The following is a 22,760-nucleotide window of genomic DNA, read 5'->3' as shown; positions in this document are numbered from 1 at the left end:
ACTTAATGAAATTCCTTTGTGTACCTTGAACAGCTAAGCCAGCCAGATGAACTGCTTGCTCTAATGTGCAAGGAATGTTTCCTTCCAAGATATCTTTCTTCAACTGCAAATAATACTGGTATCTAAAAATAAAAATAAAAAATCCATATCAGTTTTTCCATTTTTGTTCCAATATAATATAGCCAAAAAATCTTTTCAGAAGCCAATAAATCTTGCAAGCATCTTTGCTTCTTCTCCCTTGCTCTATGCACAGCTAGCAAGAGAATCTTGGGAACAACTTAGCTGCAGAACAGAACAAGATGGGGGGAGGGCAGCTGAGTGGGCTGGAGAGAAATGTTTGGTGGGCAAGATCCAGCCCCTGAGCCTGATTTTGCCCAATCCTGTACTTGACATTTGTATCTGGCATGTAAATTCCTTGTAAAGTCAGCTATAAAACTGCCATGCAAACATTTGTTTTCACTTTCAAATGTCATTATAAACAAGAAGCAGGCTGCATTATTTCCTGTCAATGTAAACGAACTTGTCTGTCTTAGCAACTGGCTGAACAATAAGTAGGACTGAGTGGACTTGTAGACCAAAAGTTTTACACTGTTTTGATTTTGAGTGCAGTTATTTCTGTACATAATTCTATATTTGTAAGTTCATCTTTCATGACAAAGAGATTGCACTACAGTATTTATAGTAGGATAATTGAACAATACTATTTTTTTGTTTTTGACAAAATATTTGTAATAAAGTGAGCACTGTACACTTTGTGATTGAAATCAATATATCTGAAAATGCACAAAACATCCACAAATTTTTAAATAAAAGGTAGGCTATTATTGTTTAACAGTGTGATTAATCGCAATCAGTCCTAAAAAGAAAAGCATAAAGAAGTGGGACAAGAGCAGCTGTGACAAGGTGAATCAGAAATCTGTCTATTCCTACCTCCCTATTGAGGCTATGTACACATGGCCCATTGATTTGGATATTTAGAATTTGGCTTTATAGAACAAGTTTTTCTTCATATTTATTTGTAGAGAGCTTATCCTAATTCATTTACACTTTCTTATTTCTTCTGATTACAAAAAAAATCAATAAAATAATAATAATGAAGGTACATTGGGAAGCCAGATTGATATTCACCTTATGAAGAGCTGAACAGTGAACATGCTGAATTGGATTCTCCTTTGCAATTAACAGGACTTCCTAGCACTTGTGCCTGTGATCAGTTGACTCGCAATACAAAAGTGGAAATTGATGCCAATTTCCTAGTATCCATCTTTATAATCTATAAGTCTATAATCAAACACATAGCCTTATCTGGCATTCATAAGCCATATATGCAGATAACCTGCTTCTGTCAGGTCTTTAGGCGGTAAGTATTAGATTGGTTTCCTGAAGCAAAGTATTGCTCTGAAAGGAAGCTTCATAATAATTGAAAGGTAGATTATACAAGCATGTCTGTAAGTAACTTTACTAGGTTCCAGTGGATTCATAAGATAACTGGGAAAATTCATCCTAAGAATAACTTCATTATTATATATTCTAAATACACTAAAAGGATAATAAACACCACTGTTTGGACACAGTTTCTGCCTTAAGTCTGCATTTTCACAAAGGTTGGAAATCAAGCAATTATGTCTTCCTTAAGATGAGCCATACATGTTAGAATGTTAAAAACTAAAATTAAAGCCACATGCAGCTACCTGGTAATCTCCTGCTGAAGCTGAGAAACAGTAGGCACATAAAACACTACTCCAAAATAGACAGTCGGTTCCAAAGCATATTTATCCAGCTGCTTTTTCAGAGGCTTGTCCAAATCCACCCATCGACGCTGGTTCTGCTTATTGTAATACCACAGACTGAAATAAGTAATCTGAAAAAGAGTGAAGGGATTCAATAGTCAAATTGAGGCAATATTGCAAAGACAAATAAAGTGCATACAGCATGAACCTGGCACTATATCCAAATCTGAGAGATACAGGATTAACACAATTTAGGCTTTATAAGCCCATAGCTAGAGCCCTTCCAAATTCACAGTCCATTCTTGTCAATTTCACGAGCAGAGGATTTTAAATTAATCAATTTCATGATTTCTGATATTTACATCAAGACATTTCATGTTGTTGTAACCATGCGTGTCTGGTTGTAAAGTTGTAGATGGCTCCCCAAAATTGCCATCTTCATTTCTGTGCTACCTTCAGAACCCAACTCTGAGGGCAGCTAGAGGAGGTATTGGGAGGTGGAGGTGGAGGTGGGTAGGATCTCCTGCCACACTGTTTGGAGCATCCCAGCCAGGGGCTCCTAGATTATAGTTCATACCAGGGACAGATTAAGGCAGACATCCCTGGCTATTTTGGACTCCCCCAGGAAAAATGCGTACCCCAGCCCTGGAAGAAGCCCCAGGGCAGAAACTCCTACCAGATTTCCTTTAATCCCTGCAGGAGCTGTGCTGAGGAAGAAGCCCCAAGCCCCATACGACATGGCTCCCTGGACTGCCCTAGATTCAGTTTTCTGGAGCAGAAGCCCCTAGGTAAGGAAGCCCTGAGCTGCAACAGGAGGGGAAGATGGTCAGAGCCCAGGCTGCTGCTGCCAGGCGTGAAAGCCCCCTGCCCAGAGGAAGCCACAGCAGGAGGATGCCCTTAGCTCTGCACCTGGATCTGGAGTGCAGCCAGGCCTGGGGGGAAGGGTAGAAGGAAAGAAACCTAGAGCCCAACTCTTGTGCTGCTGCAGCACCCAAGTAAGGGCACTGCCTCTGGAGGTAGGTTTGATCTCCCCACCAAGAGCAACCATGCAGGGGAAGGACAGTTCCTGTTCAGAGATGAAAGTAAGTGGGTGTGGCCTGGTATGCAGCTCTGCCAAGAGCTGGCTGAGCTGCAGCAAAAGCCAGCAGGGGCCCGGGATGCAATAGGACAGCACCTGTAAGAAATGTTAAGCTACTTGTCCTTCTCTTGAATGACCAGTATAGTAGCTAGGAGCAGCAAGGGAGATCAGATTTCACAAGGGAGGGCTAATTTCATGATATGACACACATTTTTCACAGCTATGAAATTGGTAAGGCCCTTCCTATAGTCTTTCAGATTCAAACTGCCAGCAGCACTGAAATATTTTAACAGTAATAGCATGTCATATTAAATATTATGAAATAACAAAACCAACAGAAAAAACACGTTTGACTGCTAATATAAAACAGCCCTATTCCTAAAATACTACCAGCTTTTATTATTCTGAACATTCTCATTGATTTTAATAAGACTATTCGCAGAAGTAATATTCTTGGTACTAAAAGTTCACATTTCATGATCCAGCATTAACTTCATGATGCAGAATCAGACTCATTACACTCATTATCTAATGCTCATTACACCAGCATTAACTTCATGATGCAGAATCAGACTTATTACACTCATTATCTAAATTTCACCATAAAAGAAGTGATCAATAATGTCTCATCTAGAGATGTAAAATCCTGTTTAAAAAGTTAACTGGTTAAATGTTACAAAGTTAATTGGTTAAACATTACATTCAACCAGCATCCCAAGGTTCAGCCTACCAGTGGGAGCAGCTTCCCACCTGCCATGCACAGGGCTCGGCTGGACTGGAGCAGTCTCCAACCCATGTCAGGCAAGGAGCTGCTCCAACCCAGTATGACAGCTGGTTAACCGCATACTGGATAACTGGTTAACCCTTTTTATCCCTAGTCTCATCTGGCAGCCTTTATTCCCATGGGTAAAGATTTCAGAATTGAGTCCTCACTGAGCATGGACACAGATATAAAAGACCTATCTTAGCTTTCTGTGACAAAAATCAGACAGACAAACCATCAGTATTTTTTTATAATGTAAAGCATCAGTGCTGTGCACTGGGATCAGTGACAGTAAGGAATTTTCCCACATGACTTATATATGCTCAGTTATAAGTGGTGCAGGAAGAACACCTACAGACTGCTTTATAATGGCATTTTCAGTTGCTTTCAACTTTGCAGGTAACTGCCTGGTATGAAACATCCTGTGCCAGTTGTCTGCCTCAAGTTGATTTCCCGCCCCGTTTCCCACCATACTAAAGGATCAGCCATTTCTGAGAATGAGAATAGGAAAAAAATGAGTTTGCCAACATTTGAGTAATTTATAAAACTGTTCACTGAGAAGCTTTAGAGCCTTCATGTTTTGGAGAAAGGGCTTAACATTTATCAAGGGTGTTGTCTCGTTTCAAAGATGTTTGTGCTAACAGATGGGGGCCTCACCCAGGATGTAGGAGACCCCCAGTTTCTTGATGGACAGAAGCATTATAACAGGGTCCTGTTCTCTCTCTGGCAATTGCTCTAGGCACTAGGGATGTGACAGTGTAAACAGTTAACTGACGAGCCTGGGCTCATTGGTTAACCTTCACGGTTACAAGTGGCCCTCTTACCTTCGTTGCTTCCTTGTTTAAGAGGCAGCAATGTGGGAAGGGGGGAAGGGAGGACTGGTGGGAGCCAGTACATTGGGGAGCCAGCTTTTAAGCCACCTGTCCACACTCCTCCCGTGCTGCCGCCTCACCGTGCACCAGCTCCTGCACAGCTACCTCCCCCGCATATAAATGTGTAGCCTCTGAAAATTTTACTGGGTACATGTTTACCAAAATAAATGCTTTTTAACATTCCTACTAGCCACTGGATTTTAGGATAGTCTTATATGGTCTCCCTCAGCTTCACCGATTGAAGTTGTTAGTTAACTGAATAATTAAATATTAATTGGGCAAGTGAAGAATTAAATAACTCAATAGCCTACTTGGTATGGCAGTGGCTTTCATCCTTTCCAGACCACTGTCAGTCTTGTGTACCAAATTTCACCTCACTAAAAAACTTACAAAATCAGGTATTAAAAATATAAAAGTGTAACAGTATACTATTCCTGAAAATTTGCTTCCTTTCTCACTTTTACCATATAATTGTAAAATAAACCAATTGGAATATAAAATTACATTTCAGCATATAGTTCACAGACCAATATAAACAAACGATTGTCTATTAAATTTTAGTTTGCATTAACGTTGTTCATGCTTTTTATGTAGTCTGCTGTAAAACCAATCTAATATCTAGATAAGTTGATGTACACCCCGAAAGACCTCTATGTTTCCCCTAGGATTACACATGCCCTTGGCTGAGAACCAGAGTTAAGGCACTCACCTGAGAAGTAACTGAACCCTGTTCAAAACCCTTTTTAACCTTCAAAGGAGGTGGAAGACTTGAATCCAGGGTCTCCCACATCCTGAGTGAGTACACTATCCACTGACTAGGCTAAAGATTCCCAAGGAAGTCGGTGTCCTACCATTTTGTCCTGGCCCCTCATGAAATTTAGGAGCATAAATACCTATCTTCCCCATTCTTGGATCACTAGCAGAGATAAATGTCTCTTTGCAGCCTATATTCAAGACCCTTTGTGAGAGGATTGAGGTTTGCCCATGCCCATAAGGCCAGCATCTCCCATTGGCTAACTTTAGTCGGCTCCCTACATAGTACTGTGATCCACAAAGCCAGCATACAAAGTGCATACAAAGTGCATATCACTCAACATTCACTGAACATGGTGCCCAGGCATCCAGTTCAGGCTTTGCAGATTGCAGTGTTATTCTGTGATTTTTTTTACGGATCTAAAAGTCAGGGACGTTTAGAATCATAATGGCTAAGTGTCTTTGTGGATCTGGGCTTAGGGTACCATGACAAAAGCAACTTAAAAAACTGAGGAAGATACTTTTGGTTTCAGTGCAGTGTTTGTATGGTATGCAATAAACAACATACAGGGACAGGGCCTCACACTGAGGGTATGTCTACACTATCCTGCTAGTTCGAACTAGGAGGGTAATGTAGGCATATCGCACTTGCAAATGAAGCCCGGGATTTGAATTTCCCGGGCTTCATTTGCATAAGCGGGGAACCGCCATTTTTAAAACCCTGCTGGTTCGAACCCCGTGCAGCGTGGCTACACGGGGCACGAACTAGGTAGTTCGAACTAGGCTTCCTAGTTCGAACTACCATTACTCCTCATTTCACGAGGAGGTTCGAACCAGCGGGGTTTTAAAAATGGCGGCTCCCCGCTTATGCAAATGAAGCCCGGGAAATTCAAATCCCGGGCTTCATTTGCAAATGCGGTATGCCTACATTACCCTCCTAGTTCGAACTAGGAGGGTAGTGTAGACATACCCTGAATGAAGAGGATAAAAAGTACTGAACCACTGCCCTTTGAATGAGCTATTCATGTCCATCAAGCACTGAATGAGGCATGGTTCCTGTGAAATAACTGTAGGTGAATATGTAATTAAAAGGACTTGTCAACACAAACAGCTAGACCATAGCAAACTGAGATGTGAAAGTGCCCCACACCAGCCTAGAGTAGACTAAATGTCCGTGTGCATCTTGAAGATGAACACAGGTTTTCATGGAAACTCGCATCAGTAAGGTACACCAAGACAGGTAGTCTGCTGCAGACTAGTGTGGGGTAAAGCCATAGCCAGTTTGCCATGTAACTGTATGTCTAGATAAGCCCATGGAATATACACTATAACACACACACACACACACACACACACACACACACACACCTGAATTAAAGCTTAATTATGACGTTTCCTAATATATGACAATACAGGCAGTCCCCGGGTTACGTACAAGATAGGGACTGTAGGTTTGTTCTTAAGTTGAATCTGTATGTAAGTCGGAACTGGCATCCAGATTCAGCCGCTGCTGAAACTGATCAGTTTCAACAGTGGCTGAATCTGGACGCCAGTTCCGACTTACATACAGATTCAACTTAAGAACCCCAGGCATCCCCAAGTCAGCTGCTGCTGAAACTGATCAGCAGCTGATTCCAGGAAGCCCGGGGCAGAGCAACTCTGCCTCGGGCTTCCTGTAGTCAGCCGCTGGTCAGTTTCAGCAGCGGCTGACTTGGGGACGCCTGGGGCAGAGCAGCTCGGGTGCTGCTGGGTTGGTCCAGTAGCGCGGCCGCTCCTCGGCGCTACTGGACCAACCCAGCAGCACCCCAGCTGCTCTGCCCCAGGCGTCCTGATTCAGCCGCTGCTGAAACTGATCAGCAGCGGCTGAATCAGGACTCCTGGGGCAGAGCAGCTGGGGTGCTGCCGGGTTGGTCCAGTAGCGCCAAGGAGCGGTGCTGCGGGACCAACCGACAGCGCCCCACCTGCTGTACCACAGGCCCCGGGCTTTGCTCCACGTCTCCCTGGTCTGCTGGGGGGGGCACTAGCTGCGTCCCCCCCCAGCAGACCAGGGAGACGCGGAACAAAGCAGCGGAAGACCCGGGGCCGGACCCGCGGCGCTTCCAGATTAGCTGGAAGCGCCGCGGGTCCAGCCCGGGTCCTCCGCCGCTTTGCTTCCCGTCTCCCTAGTCTGCTGGCTCCCCCAGCAGACCAGGGAGATGGGGAGCAGCTTTTCTCGCCCTGGAGGAGGCGGGCGGCGGGACCAAGCGTCCCGCCGCTCCAGTCCTCCGGGGCGAGAAAATCCCCGTTCGTAACTGCGGATCCGACGTAAGTTGGATCCGCGTAACTCGGGGACTGCCTGTACACACACACACACACAAAGCTGAATTAAAGCTTAATTATGACGTTTCCTAATATATGACTGCTAGAATTTGCTACCCTAATATCTTTTACCATTGCTTTATAAGTACCTTAAACAAACTAAGGTAGATGAATTACAGGAATATAACTACAATAACGTAGACACGTACCTTAATTAAAGTGGAAGCATATGGCAAGAGTTGTCAGATTCCACCTGCTATTGTGGTAAGCTTGTGTATATAAGCCTATTCTTACTACTGGTACAATCCTTCTGCCCAGGTATTAATGCATTTAGCTGGCTTGGCAATTAGAGTAACAGCTAGGGGGCTGCCACTAATCTCTGTGATCAGTGCAATATTCAAAGCTGGACATTGAAATCAAACAGTATTTTGGTCACTATTAATGAACCAATATAGCCTATTGTCAAAACTCTGGGTCTGTCTGTCTCCTCAAATCCTATGAATACTTATGAAAATTGACCTAATGGGTATTTGTGATGATGCCCAGAAAATGTTTTGACTTTGTTTGATCTGTAACTCTTTATCTAAACCATGAAAAAGAAAATGAATTATAATTTAAAGAAGAGGGGATGACCTTGAGATTTGGGCTACGCGTATCAACATTTTTAAATCCTTCAGACTCAAAATGGACACTTAAATCTATATTGAGCCAGTATCCTGGTTTTTGAAGGTGAATCAGTTTCTTTAAAAAGCAGGCCATTTATGTCGCTGCATAAAAATAGATTTAAGTTATGACCACAAATAAGGAAACGTCTCCATTCTTAAATGTGATTAAGTGTAATTGTATGCAGTTAAACAACCTTTCCCCTGCTCCTCCCAAAATTGTTTATATTTGAATGTCCATAATAAACAGATTAAAGCCAAATAAAACACTGCATGCCAAATCCTGCCTTCTCATTCACATGCAAGCTTTCTTTTGGCTTCAGGGATAGCATCTGGCTCTATTAGTGCTCAGCAGAGATGGTGCACTCTGGAATATCATTGCGGATTAAAATAGAATGTTTTACTCATTGCTAAAAGTCTGCTATTAGTAGCACAAGACATTACACAAACCTAAAAAAAGTGACATGACGTAACTTTTGAAGCATGTTAAGCTTCTGAGATTAACACTGTAGTGAAGTTTGTTTAATATAGCAACTTATTCGTCAATCAACTCCTGGCAGAAAATGAAACCTAGATAAAAAAAGAACTGCATAATTTCTACTTAATTACTTTCCAGCTAATTACTTTCTGCATTATGGAAAGAAATAGTAGGACTCTCACATAAATGTATGACACCTGAAAAATGCATGGTAAAACAAAAGGAATAAAATAGGTCTACAGATAAATATTTAATACAGAAACCAGAATTTTAGGTGGGAAAAGGTTGCCTCTCACCTACATGTCACATTGCTTTGAGGCAACTAGACTTCACAAGCTAAGCAGCGGGGTTTGGTCAGTATTTTCATGGGAAAGAGATGAAGAGATAAACTTCTGATGATATAAAGTCTCAGAAGGTAGCTGTGTTGTTGGATGTTCTTCCTTGTACATGAAATATAAACCCAAGATCTCAAATCACTCAAAGCTCTCTTAAGAGCCCAGAGGAAAAATTGAGCTTGAATCCTAGGGCTCTAGTCAAATTCCAATTCTCATAATTTCATTCTGCCGCTTTCCCCCTATCGTGTCAACTGGAAACCATAGTCTTTCCTTCTGTCCCAAACTGCTCTATGTCATTGCTATTAATCAGCTCTTGCCTTTCATTTAAATGGTTAGTGAATAAATCCTTACACATAGTGAGCCAAACTCATCCCTAATTTAACTCCATTGACTTCAATGGAGTCACACCAAGGTGAATTAGACTTCGTATAGTGTCTTGAGATCATTTCTAGTCTGCATTTGTGCTAGCTGAAGAGTAACCTGTATAAAGATGTATCAGTAACTGGAAATGTAACCTTCCTTCACATGAACTCTGCAGCTCTTGCTGTAACCCCAGGATTTGATTTTGCAGTGATCCCTGGAATTGGTGTTACATCTCAAGAGAATCTAAGGGCAAGTATCAAGAAAAGCTTTGTGTCACCAGAACGTTTCAATCCAATTCTGCTCTTGCCTCTGAAGTATTCTTTAATAGGTACAAACACACTACAGGTTGAGCCTCTCTAGTTTGGCACACTCTGGTCCAGCAACATCCGTGGTCCGGCGTGATTTTAGTTAGCCTGGTGACCTCTGATCATGGATGTGAACAAGTTTCTTGTGGTCTCATAAAATTTGTTTACAGCCACCATTTCTGGCTCTCAGTCTTCTGTGCTGTTCTTTAGTGCTCATTTACCCCCTAAATATTTTCCCAGAGCCCAGTAAGCAATGGAAGTGTTAGTAATGCTGTTGTTAGACAATATTGACCTCTTGTGGTTTGGCAAATGCTCTGATTCAGCACTGGTCAGATCCTGAGGGTGCTGACTAGAGAGGTTAAACCTGCAGTCACATTATAAATTCCCCATCTGTAAGAAGTCACAGATCATGGACTACAGACTATCATATGTTCCTTTGAGGTTTGATAATGAAGCTATTTATGCAATAACTAATTAGCTAACAACCTATGTATTGTGTATAAGAGGGATAGTCGTGTTAGTCTTAATCTGACATGCATCTGACGAAGTGGGTCTTTGCCCATGAAAGCTTATGCTCCAAAAAACCTGTTAGTCTATAAGGTGCAACAGGACTCCTCATTGTTTATGTATTGTGTGACGTACAAAGTGGTCAAATATGATATTTAGAGAAAGCATGATAAAAGCTAGATAAACAAACACTCAGAATCAAATGCCTTTTAAAATAAATGGAAAAAAAAGGAGAATCTTATTTTCTTGGTGGCTAAACAACAGCAAAATTAAATTAACTAAAAGGTGCCTGCTTCAAAGATACTATAAATAGATGAGACAACACACCAGATTAATTGTAGAGTCTGACCAGGATATAAAAGAGGATTCAATTAGTGGATCTTTACTGATTTATCATTTGGACTTTGTCATGGATATACAGGAAAAAATTAAAAATGGGTAGATTGACATTTTCTGGAGAACATCAGTCTTGAAGATAAAGCCCTCCTGATTACTGTCCATTAATTATTATTATTAATAAATAATAATAATAATAACAACAACAAACATTTGCATTTCTGTAGTAGCAAGAGACCCTAATCAGTACCGGGGCCCGTCCTTGCTAAGCAGCATACAGTCATATAATAAGAGAGAAAGTCCTTGTCTACAAGGAGCTTACAGTGTAGAAGCACATGTGATACGTGAAGAGTGCTGGCAGTGAAGAGAAAACACGTAATATACCTTCCATTAAAGAAATTTAAGGTGTCTCGCTTACGTTTTTCCACCACTGAATTACCAAACAGCACATAAACTTGAAGAGCCGCAATGTTCTCTCTTGTGGTTAAAAAAAAAAAGAGTGACAAAGGACCCTGAAAACTCTTCACTTGGGTACATCTGCACTACAGCGTTATTTTGAAATAAGATATTTTGAAATAACGCTTTTCCACACAAAATGCATTTCAAAATAGCATTTGGCTATTTGAAACAGCGCATCCACACTGAGTGGGTGCTGAATCGCGTTTAAGGCCAGCCAGAACCATGTCCAGCAGGGCATCAGGTCAGGAGTTACTTAGCCTCAGGCAGCAGCCACACAATCTTAGGCCTCTGCTTAAAGGGACCCCCACCCCCACCCGGTTCTCAGGTTTCCCTGCTTGCTTGCCTACCTGGACGAGGGATAGCATAGCATTTTGTCTCGGCGTGCTCTGATTGCCCTCACTCGGGACACCACAGCACTCTGCAACATGGAGACAGAGCTGCCTCTGGGCACTCTGGTGCTTCTCGTGGACGCGTTGCTGTGAGCCTGGCAGCACTTTCTGCAGGCTGACATCAGGGAGGTCCATCAGGGGGCTGTCAGGATCCAGGAGGCCCTGCGAGAGAGCTTCCACCCTAAGGAGCATTAAGACCCTCCCTGGTCTGCCCCACTGGGCGCTTGTGCCTCATTCCTCCCTCTTGTCCTTCTACTTACCCCTCCCTAACCCCCCTTCCTAATGTCAAATAAAATACATGTATGTTCATGAACACAAACTCTCTTTAACAAAACTGGGGGGGGGGGGGGTGAAATAAGCCCTCCACTATTTCGATTTAATTTCAAAATAGCAGTTGTCTTGTGTAGACGCTAGGGAAGTTATTTCAAAATAACAGCTGTTATTTGATGTGTAGTCATGCCTTTATATTTTACAAAAACCAAACAAATTCACTCATTGGAGAAGACAGGATTTAGAGCAGAGGTGAGGAATTTCCAGAGATTCCCCATCCAATTTAGAGGACCGTACATTAGACAGGGTACATAGTCTTTAAAAGTCATGCATCCCAGGAATCTGTAGGAAGATGAATCTCCAATCTTGCAGCATGCCAGAGCTTGAGTGGTGTTGTATGCATTTACATGATGTCCCAATACACCTCAAAGAAATAACAGGCAATAAGTGGATGTTAACATTACTGACCACTACGGTTGCCAACTTTTTAGTGGCACAAAACAAAACACTGTTTAACCCCTTCCCATCCCACAGTGGCTCTCCCCAATTCTCATTTTCACTGGCCTATGGCAAGGGGTTTGGATGAGACTACTCCCCATGCTACTCATCCATGTGGGCACTAATGATACTGCGAGGTGTGATGTTGAGTGGATCAAGAGTGACTACAGGGCTCTGGGAGTACGGGTGAAGGAGTTTGGAGCACAGGTGGTATTCTCTTTGATCCTTCCTGTCAAAGGTAGGGGCCCAGGCAGAGACAGGTGCATCCTGGAAGTAAATGCCTGGCTGTGAAGATGGTGTTGCCAGGAGGGCTTTGGCTTCCTCAACCACGGAATGCTATTCCAGGAAAGACTACTAAGCAGGGATGGCATTCACCTTTCGAGGAAGGGGAAGACCATATTTGGATACAGACTGGATAACCTAGTAAGGAGGGCTTTAAACTAGGTTTGACGGGGACAGGTAACCAAAGCCCACAGGTAACTGAAGAATATGGAGAGATGGGTCAGAAATGGGAGGGAGTGTGGGCTATAATAGCAGAGAGAAACAAGGCAGAACTGGGAGGCAAGATCAAATCAGTATCTTAGATACCTATATACAAATGCAAGAAGTATGGGTAATAAGCAGGAAGAACTGGAAGTGCTAATAAATAAATACAACTATGACATCGTTGGCATCACAGAGACTTGGTGGGATAATACACGCAATTGGAATATTGGTATAGAAGGGTACAGCTTACTCAGGAAGGACAGGTGGGGGGAAAAGGGAGGAGGTGTTGCCTTATATATTAAAAATGTACACACTTGGACTGAGGTGGAGACGGACATAGGAGACGTGCATGTTGAGAGTCTCTGGGTTAGACTAAAGGGGAAAAAACAAGGGTGATGTCATGCTGGGATCTACTGCAGGCCACCTACCCAGGCAGAGAGGTGGCTGAGGTGTTTTTTTTTTTTTGAACAATTAACAAAATCATCCAAAGAGCAGGATTTGGTGGTGATGCGAGACTTCAATTATCCAGATATATATTGGGAAACTAACACAGTGGGGCACAGACTATCCAATAAGTTCTTGGACTGCATTGAAGACAACTTTTTATTTCAGAAGGTTGAAAAAGCTACTGCGGGAAGCTGTTCTAGACTTAATTTTAACAAATAGGGAGGAACTGGTTGAGAATTTGAAAGTGGAAGGCAGCTTGGGTGAAAGTGATCATGAAACCATAGAGTTCCTGATTCTAAGGTATGGTAGAAGGGAGAACGGCATATTAGAGACAATGGATTTCAGGAAGGGAGATTTTGGCAAGCTCGGAGAGCTGGTAGGTAAGGTCCCATGGGAAGCAAGACTGAGGGGAAAAACAACTGAAGAGAGTTGGCAGTTTTTCAAAGAGACATTGTTAAAGGCTCAAAAGGAAGATATTCTGCTGTGTAGGAAAGATAGAAAATATGGCAAAAGACCACCTTGGATCAACCAGGACATCTTGCATGATCTAAAAATAAAAAAGGAGTCCTATAAAAAATGGAAACTAGGACAAATAACAAAGGATGAATATAGGCAAACAATACAGGAATACAGGGGTAAGATTAGAAAGGCAAAGGCACAAAACAAGCTCAAACTAGCTACAGGCATAAAGGGAAACAAGAAGACATTCTATAAATATATTGGAAGCAAGAGGAAGACCAAGGACAGGGTAGGCCCACTGATCAGTGAGGAGGGGGAAACAGTAATAGGAAACTTGGAAATGGAAGAGATGCTTAATGACTTCTCCGAGAAGTCTGATGAAGGAATGCCTGGCATAGTGAATGCTAGTGGAAGGGGTTAGGTTTAGAAAATAAAATTAAAAAAAAAACAAGTTAAAAATCACTTAGAAAAGTTAGATGTCTGCAAGTCACCAGGGCCTGATGAAATGCATCCTAGAATACTTAAGGAGATGACAGGGGAGGTATCTGAGCCTTTAGCTATCATCTTTGGAAAATCATGGAAGACAGGAAAGATTCCAGAAAATTGGAAAAGGGGAAATATAGTGCCCATCTATAAAAAGGGAAATAAAAACAACCCAGGAAACTACAGACCAGTCAGTCTAACTTCTGTGCCAGGAAAGATAATGGAGAAAGTAATTAAGGAAATCATCTGCAAACACTTGGAAAATGATAAGGTGATAGGGAACAGCCAGCATGGATTTGTAAAGAGCAAATTATGTCAAACCAATCTGATAGCTTTCTTTGATAGAATAACAAGTCTTGTGGATAAGGGAGAAGCGGTGGACGTGGTATATTTAGACTTTAGTAAGGCATTTGATATGGTCTTGCATGATATTCTTATCAATAAAATAGGCAAATACAACTTAGATGGGGCTGCTATAAGGTGGGTACATAACTGGCTGGATAACCGTTCTCAGAGAGTAGTTATTAACGGTTCACAATCCTGCTGAAAAGGAGTAACAAGTGGGGTTCTGCAGGAGTCTGTTTTGGGACCGATTCTGTTCAATATGTTCATCAATTTAGATTTAGTTATCAGCATAGAGAGTACGCTTATAAAGTTTGCAGATGATACCAAGCTTGGAGGGGTTGCAACTGCTTTGGAGGATAGGATCATAACTCAAAATGATCTGAACAAATTGGAGAAATGGTTTGAGGTAAACAAGATGAAGTTTAATAAGGACAAATACAAAGTGCTCCACTTAGGAAGGAACAATCGGTTTCACATATGCAGAATGGGAAGTGACTGTCTAGGAAGGAGTATGGCAGAAAGGGATCTAGGAGTTATAGTGGACCACAAGCTAATTATGAGTCAACAGTGTGACGCTGTTGCGAAAAAAAAGCCAACATGATTCTAGGATGCATTAACAGGTGTGTTGTGAGCAAGACACGAGAAGTCATTCTTCCGCTCTACTCTGCGCTGATTAGGCCTCAGCTGGAGTACTGTGTCCAATACAAGAAAGATGTGGAGAAATTAGAGAAGGTCCAGAGAAGAGCAACAAGAATGATTAAAGGTCTAGGGACTGGAAATAGTCTTCCAAAGCCTATATACAAATTAAAGAAGTATGGGATTCCTATGAAGGAAGACTGAAAGAATTGGGCTTGTTTAGTTTGGAAAAGAGAAGATTGAGAGGGGATATGATAGCGGATTTTAGGTATCTAAAAGGGTGTCACAAGGGGTATTTCTATACTACATGGCTCTGTCGACAGAGCCATGTAAACTAGTTTTCCCGACATAGTCAATGAAGCATGGATTTAAATAATTCCTGCTTCATTAACATAAAAATGGCCACCACGCTTTGCCGACAATCAGCTGATCCGGCACAGCGCGGCAGTCTAGACGCTGATCGGTTGACAAGGGTAGCCTTTGACGACCGTTCCCTTATGCCTCGTGAAATGAGGCACCCCAAGAATGGCCAGCAGATATGCCTCCTGGGCAGAGGCAGCAGGAGTCTCTATGGCGCACTATGCACATTGCTCTTGCCCGCAATCACCACCCCCTACTCACACTGGCCAGGAACCAGCCAATGGACATGCAGAACTAGTGCTCAGGGTGGGGGCACTGTGCAGAGCCCCATGGCCCACCACCATCTTAGGAGATGGATTTGCTGACTGCTTCGGGATGCAGCACAGTGCCCCAGGACAGGTATGGAACAGCCCTGACTCAGCTCCACAGCACCGTGGACTGAATTTTTATTGGCCTAGTGCTCATCCCGGTGTTACAGTCAAAAAGCAGACATCTAGTCACTCTACTGGTCACAAGGACCCTAATTCTGCAGCTGCTTCTGTTTGTTTGACAAACCCTCACAAAGACATGTGCAGAATGGATTTGAAGTGAGATGGTCTTTTATAAACATAAGGATTGGAGGAGGAGAGCTATTTATTGGCAATTCTCCCCCCACCATCACCTACAGCTGCAAGTAGTTCACCACCAAACTTTCCTTTTATTTGCTTTTCTTATAACAGAAAGACAAAACAGCTAAGTTAACTAGCAAGGTCTTTAGTTATGGAGATGTTATTTTTATAGCACAAATTAACTTAACAAGGAACACATCTCAATTTGAACATATATTTCAAACAAAGGATCTCCATCTATTCTGGTGAATCTTACATCCCAAGATGCTTCATATTGCAGCAATTACAATCTTTCTAATACTGATATATTCTGTTGCTGGGCTGGAAAGAAAGATTTTATTTACTCATCAGTACATGAAAAAACAATTCCTTGAGTTTGGAGTAAAATAAATTTAAGGAAGCCAATAAAAGGGATTAATTTGTCCAACATAATCCATGTTATTACTTAACGATTACCTTGAATAAAGTGGTATATGAAAACAAAATCAAAAGCAACACCAACACTAAAATACTTTGAAACATTCCCTTGGGGACACACTTGCTTATAACAAATTTACAGAACAGGTAAAATTATTTTATTTCTTGTTCTCTCTGAATTCTGCCTCACTGACTTCTGCATTGTCCTGATCCTTCCTCTTTCCGTCCAGCCCCCAGATAAATACATGAATAAATAAAGGCATGCAACTCCTTCTTGCCCTCTCCTGAAACATCTCATTAGCTATTGATAGACTCCTTTGTTATAGCATTTTCAGAACTTGGAGCCAAATATTTACCTCACTCACACAAATAACTCCAATGATGCTAGACTCTACTTGCATGAAACCAGCAGGATCTTCCTCTTCATTTTGATAAGGAAGTATTATAATAATAAGAAAGCAGAAATAAAGAAAAAAAGTAAAAAAAAGAGAAAGTTTATTTTTAAAATTCCCTCAAGTGTCCTTTAATTCTTTTTGCAATCAACAGCTTCACAACCAGAGCAGTTAATCTTTTTTCATATCTGCAAGATTGGGACTGTCTCTTGTGATAGAGGTCCCTCGGTTTTCATTATATCCAGAATAGTTGCATGGAAGCACTGTTAAGGATGAATTTAATGAAAGCATGCTTTGACTGGCTTCTTGCCCAGAGTCTATGATTTAAGAGAACAAAGATTATATTGCCTCTGATTCACATTCTGGGAACACCACTCAATATATTTCCTTTTTAAGTTTATAATACACACATCATAAGATGAAGTCAACAACAGATTCAAGTCTCCCGATTCCTAGTTCTGTGCTGTAACGAGTACACCATACTACCTTGCTAATATACAGGCTAGAATTGGTAAAAGCCAGTGTTTAGTTATTCACATTATGATTTAAATCAGGGATTCTCAAACTTAATTACACCAGAGAGTGGACTGAAGCCTGAGCCTGCCCGAATCATGCTGCTCTGAGGCCTCACCTCCTCCAGGTGGGAGGAGAGGAAGGGAGGAGGAGGCACAAAAGCTTCAGCTGCAGGCTGGGGGCATGTAATCTTTGAGCTACGTTGCCCAGAACTGAAGTCCTCTAGCTTCACTTTGGCATGGGTAGTATGGCTTGGCTTTATCCATCGGTCCCAGCAAGTCTAAGCCAGCTCAGGTGGCCCACAGTTTGAGAACCATGGATTTAAACAATGATCTTTTGTAATGACATTATCTTCACTGAAGTTAAAAAAATACAGTATTAACATAAAACCCTCAGGCTGTTTCTCAAAATCTTGTAAAAAGTAATTAAATGATGCAATGAAGTGAACGTAAACTGAATGAATAAATGAACATTTCAGGAATCTTACTATTTGATTTTTTGTAATATAGACACTTAAAAAATCTTGTTGCAAAAGGCTATTTTTTAAGTTTGGATGCATAGTTCAGTCATCATATATACATATCCCCTATACAATACCTGAACCATGCTCTGACGTTGCTATTTTTCATGATACTTGGGCAAAAATTAAACTAACCGCCCAACCAACAGGCATGATCTTACAAGACGCTGCCCCACCACAAAGCATTGATTCAAATGAAGCATGTACATTTTCATTTTATTTTCCAAAAAGCAAAAATTAATTGAGTTAAGGACCTGAGCAAGGTCAGGTAAATGTTCTAGTATATTAATAATTATCTGTGTCATCTTGCAAGAGGCAGTTAACATTTCACATGATCAAAACCTAAAGGCTGTTGTTGTTGAACTAAACAATGCCTGAACTAAACAAGGTCCTGAATTATGTAAAATTTTCTTTGTGAGGGCCTTATACTTAGTGAGCATTCAGGAGTTCTTTAATGGTTGCTCAGCAAATCTGACAAGAAGTGACTTTACACGCATTTAAAGGCAAATAAAACTTTCTGAGGGTATGCTCGAGAATGATGATTTTTATCAGCTTCCTTTTGCTGCACCACATTTTTCTGCCAAAATAATCCAAGCAAGAATTCATTACCAGAAGAATTTAATCAAACTTTACACTCCCTAGATGAGAGACAGTAGAGAACCTCAGAGTTATGAACACCAGCGTTATGAACTGACCTATAAACCACATACCTGTTGGAACTGGAAGTACGCAATCATGTGGCAACAGAGGGGGAAAAAAAGCAGCAGCAAAGAAAGTACAACAAACTATTAAAAATAAAGGGAAGTTTAAAAAAGATTTTAAATATTTGAATAAATAAAAAACTTTTCATGCTTGTTTCACTTAAATAACATGAGTAAAAGCAGCATTTTTCCTCTGCATAGTAAAGTTTCAAAGCTTTATTAAGTCAATGTTCAGTTATAAACTTTTTAAAGGATACTATAATGTTTTGTTCAGCATGACAAACCTTTCAGACTTAAGAAGAACTTCCATTCCTTAGGTTCTACTATATATGAATCTCATTTTCTGAAATTACCATTATTTTCTGGATGCTATATGAGCAAAACCAAAAGGAGCAGAAATAATGGAAACTCAGTGAAGAAAATGCTACTCTACGTGTGACTACTGGTATTTTGAGGGTTAGGAAGTTGCACTGGTCACGGGAAGACAGGCCCTTGGTGCAGACAGAGGAATAGAAGATAGGTTAGGAAGTGACTTGCCTCTGGGCATATATCTGAACCATTAATTTGAAGGGACCTGAGTTAGAAGCTGGTGGAACAGAGTGAACCAAGTTTCTTGTACCCCCAGCCATGCCTCTAGCCATTAGGCAAAGTAACCACAGTCTCTTACCCTTGACCAAGTTGCCTGATGACATCGCAACTAGGCAGAACTGCCAGCCTTGGACACAACACCCCTGCCCTAACACTCCAGCACCAGGTAAATGATTTGATAACTGTGAGCAAGTCAAGCAGGTGAAACAGTAAAGATGTAAAAGGTTAACTGGTAAGCCTTACCCTTAACACATGTGGCTTACCGGTTATGGTTAACTGGTGGGAGTTGGACAAAATCCCCCACCCGCCAGGGGCACACAGCTGCTCCAGTCTGGATGGAGCAGTCCTCTCTTTTCTCTCCCCTGTTTAACCAATTAAACAGGATTTCACATCCCTAGCAGACAGTACTATATGTGATGGAGTATACAAACCTTGCACCGAAGAAGATGTTTAAGTGCATTTATGAACTTAAGCAGCCCTGCCCCATTGTATCTTTATGGCACCTCAGGCCTGGAGGAAGGGCCTTTTTTTAAAAAAAAAGCAAGCCTTGCTCAGCTGGGTGCAGTACTGTAAGGAGAGTAGACCTCCTATCCTCAGCTTTTGTAGAGTGTGGTGCAGCAGTTAAAGACAAAGACTGCTTGCATGGCCATGATGGTCAATCTGAGCTCCCTGAGCATACGGTAGGCCAGATCCTGAATGGCTGGGTTAGAGCTCCTGTGAGTGACTTGCCTGAGGGTACTGAACTGTGTTACAGATGCTAGAAGCCTTCTGCAGGCAGGTGGCCTGCTGTCAGTTTCCAGAAGTTAGTTTGGTTTCTTTTGTCACCATGGGGACCTATGAGAGCCCCAGAAGGAAAAGCCAGAGGGTTGAGATTCTCACACCTAGACTTGTGCTTTTGAATGTTGAAGACTGAAGCACAGGGTTTTACCCCACCCCAAATAGGTGCCATGGGACATCAAGTTCATGACACTACTCTTGTGTAAGCTAGATATAAGAAGATCTCCACCTGTTACAGTAAAGAGACTAAATTGACAATCACAGCCAATCTATTTTCAGGTCTCACTAACCTTCACTAACACATCAACCATCAACAGATACACAGTCTGCTACAATCCTAAAACAACAACTTTTCTCGTATGTCTGCCCCACCTCAGGTACAACATAGTTTGGTGAGAACACAAGACAGTGAATTAGTAACTGCTGCAGAAAAGATGTATATTAAATTTAAGGTTTAGAAAAACAACTGATGGCAAACTACAACAGATGTATGCTAATGGATCCGACAGTAAATAAGCAAGTACTGATAAGTCAGTTGTTTTGTACTGACTTTATCAAAACATTTTAATACAGAATATGAGCCCATTTCTGGAAATATTTGCTATTGTATAATATTTAATACCACAAGCAGTCCTAAAGTAATTAACGTTGTGCCCAATAGTAACTGTTTAGAGAACTGACCCATAACGTTTGTTTGCTCTAGAATTATTACAATATTTTGGAGAAATCAACAAGTTACTAATTAACTAAAGAGATTAATCCTATATCTTTCCAGCTTGCTCTTCCCATTTTTGTTGTGTATTACAGTCTAGGATTTTGTCTATGTTTGGCTCTCACGCAAAGCAACATTAAGAGGCATCTCTTTTCTAGTTTTACAGAGCAACATATGTCCAATTCTGTCTTGTACATTTTCTAGTTTATATTTTACCTCCAAACAAAGTCAGATTAATGCTGAACAAAATACACAAGACAGTGCTTACTGCAAGGAGCTGGACTGGGAAGTGTGCCAAATTTCCAACTGTGTCAACAGCATCCAGCCCTTGGGGTCAAATTCATCTCTTGTACCACTGGACTGAAGCTAATGGAGTTACAACAATAATAGTGTGCCTTTAAAGACAGATATAAGAGAACAAAGGTTCTACTTAGGTAAAGATTCTAAAAGCTCAGTTTCACAATTCAGCATCTCAGATGTAAATAAATCAAAATTAAAAAACATATTTGTGTGGGACAGAGGTAAATCTGAGTTACTGGAGAGTTCTCCAAAATGGTTAAATTTATTTTCAAAACTAATTTGTGTATGCAAATACTTAGTTAGTGGAAGTCAGCATCTGCACCTGGCCCACTATGCAATTAATGGGCCATCTGCTAGCTTATCTATCTGGCTTGAACATACATACAATGAGTATATTTGCACATATTCACTCAGTCCACCGTACTTTGGGAGGTTTTGCCTCGCATCAATGCTGAGACCCCACTCATTCAAATACCTCTTTCTTAAAGAACCACTTCTTCCATGTAATCTATGTAACACTTAACTGATTAAAAGGGGGGAAAAACCAGACTCTAAATTAACACCTGCTTCCAAAGCATACACTACTTCCTGTATCCCTCTGTTATGATCTATTCAGGCAAAAATAATCATTACTTGTCTTAGACTCTGCACTGTACGAGAAGTGATAACCATTGTTCTTTTGGATGGCACGAAGCTTGAGGGTTGAAACATGGTAGATGTTTGTGTGGCCAGTACAGGAGGGAATTTTGTAAAGTAACAGAATTGCATAAAACAATGGTTTCAATCAGGGGTCAATGGACCCTTGGGGATCTGCAGACTAAGGGGTCCAGAAAAGGTTACCGTTGCCATAGAGCAAGAGATTCTCACCAGAGGTCCGTTGACTATGTCTAAAATTTCCAAAATGGTCCACACTTCCATCTGAAATTTTTTAGGGGCCCACAAACCATTTCTGGTTGAAAACCACTAGTCTAAAATGGTAGGGGATCACTGTAATGGGTAACCCCTTTCAAGGGATGGATACAGAAGTCATGGCCCATAGTCATCAAATTGCTTACCTCCCGCAGTTCGAGTCGCTGAGCCACAGCTTCCAGACTTTCCTGCCCGGTGCTCTCCACAGAAAGCGTGAACTCCACAAATTCATTGTTGAGTAGCTGGATGCGGGCCACCAAGCAGCTCTTGCTGGACACCGTGTAACGTCGAGTTCGCTTCAGTTTGAGCCCAAAAGGTAACGGCATCTTTCCCCGCACACTGATAAAAAGCTTTCACCACACTTGATAATGAATAGAAGTTGGTCTTCTTCCAAGAAATAAAGAGCCTGGAACTATCCAGCCAATCAACCAGCAGCAGCAGCCATTAAAGAAGAGCAGGTCCTCCACCAAGCTCTAACTGGAGGGAATTTCCAGAGCAGCTCTACAAGAAGGGAGAGAGTCCAGAAGCGATTTACTTAAAAGGGGAATTATAACCATGGGAAAACCACACCCAAACTTATGTTTTCTAAATCTACCTAGTCACTGTTTTTCTCCTCCACTAAAGAGATTGGCGTACGGTCTATAACAGTGAGACAGGATCCAAGATTCTTGGTTCGCCATAGACTCTTAGAATGACCTTTGTAAGTCGCATTTTATCAAAGGCTCTATCTTAGTCATCTGCCAAATAGTGGAATGAATTTTTAACAAATGCTGCTAGCATGTTTTAAAGATTAAAGAAGAGCTTTAAAACTGCCAGGTACTTCATAAAACAGATCAATACTTGGTTCAGGCACCTTTAGGAAAAAGCTAAGTGCTTTGGTTATTTTGGAGGGAGAGTCAGTAGGTGGCACTGTTTTCTCCAATTCGGGACTTAATCCGTGCTCCAATTCAGAATCCTGAGCAGATACAAAATTTGTATCCACAAAAATGAGCCATGGAGATTCACATCCAC

At 41.5% G+C, this 22,760-nt stretch overlaps 1 protein-coding gene across 2 annotated transcripts in view; it reads right to left on the bottom strand.

The window, feature by feature from the left end:
- PTPN21 (protein tyrosine phosphatase non-receptor type 21) overlaps positions 1 to 22,760 on the bottom strand; it is a 71,102-nt gene that overhangs the window by 43,276 nt on the left and 5,066 nt on the right. For both annotated transcript variants that reach the window (XM_075926744.1, XM_075926745.1), the window contains exons 2-4: positions 21,896 to 22,250; positions 1,692 to 1,861; positions 25 to 122 (exon numbers count right to left, since the gene is read on the bottom strand). In XM_075926744.1, coding sequence (XP_075782859.1) covers positions 25 to 122; positions 1,692 to 1,861; positions 21,896 to 22,075 — 448 coding nt within the window. In that variant the 5' untranslated portion in view covers positions 22,076 to 22,250. The remainder of the gene's footprint in view (positions 1 to 24; positions 123 to 1,691; positions 1,862 to 21,895; positions 22,251 to 22,760) is intronic.

The sequence above is a fragment of the Pelodiscus sinensis genome, chromosome 4 (genome assembly GCF_049634645.1).
Source record: "Pelodiscus sinensis isolate JC-2024 chromosome 4, ASM4963464v1, whole genome shotgun sequence".
In the NCBI taxonomy this organism is placed as follows: domain Eukaryota; kingdom Metazoa; phylum Chordata; order Testudines; family Trionychidae; genus Pelodiscus; species Pelodiscus sinensis.
The sequence above is the reverse complement of the archived record's forward strand: the minus strand, read 5'-3'. Positions and strand labels throughout refer to the sequence as shown.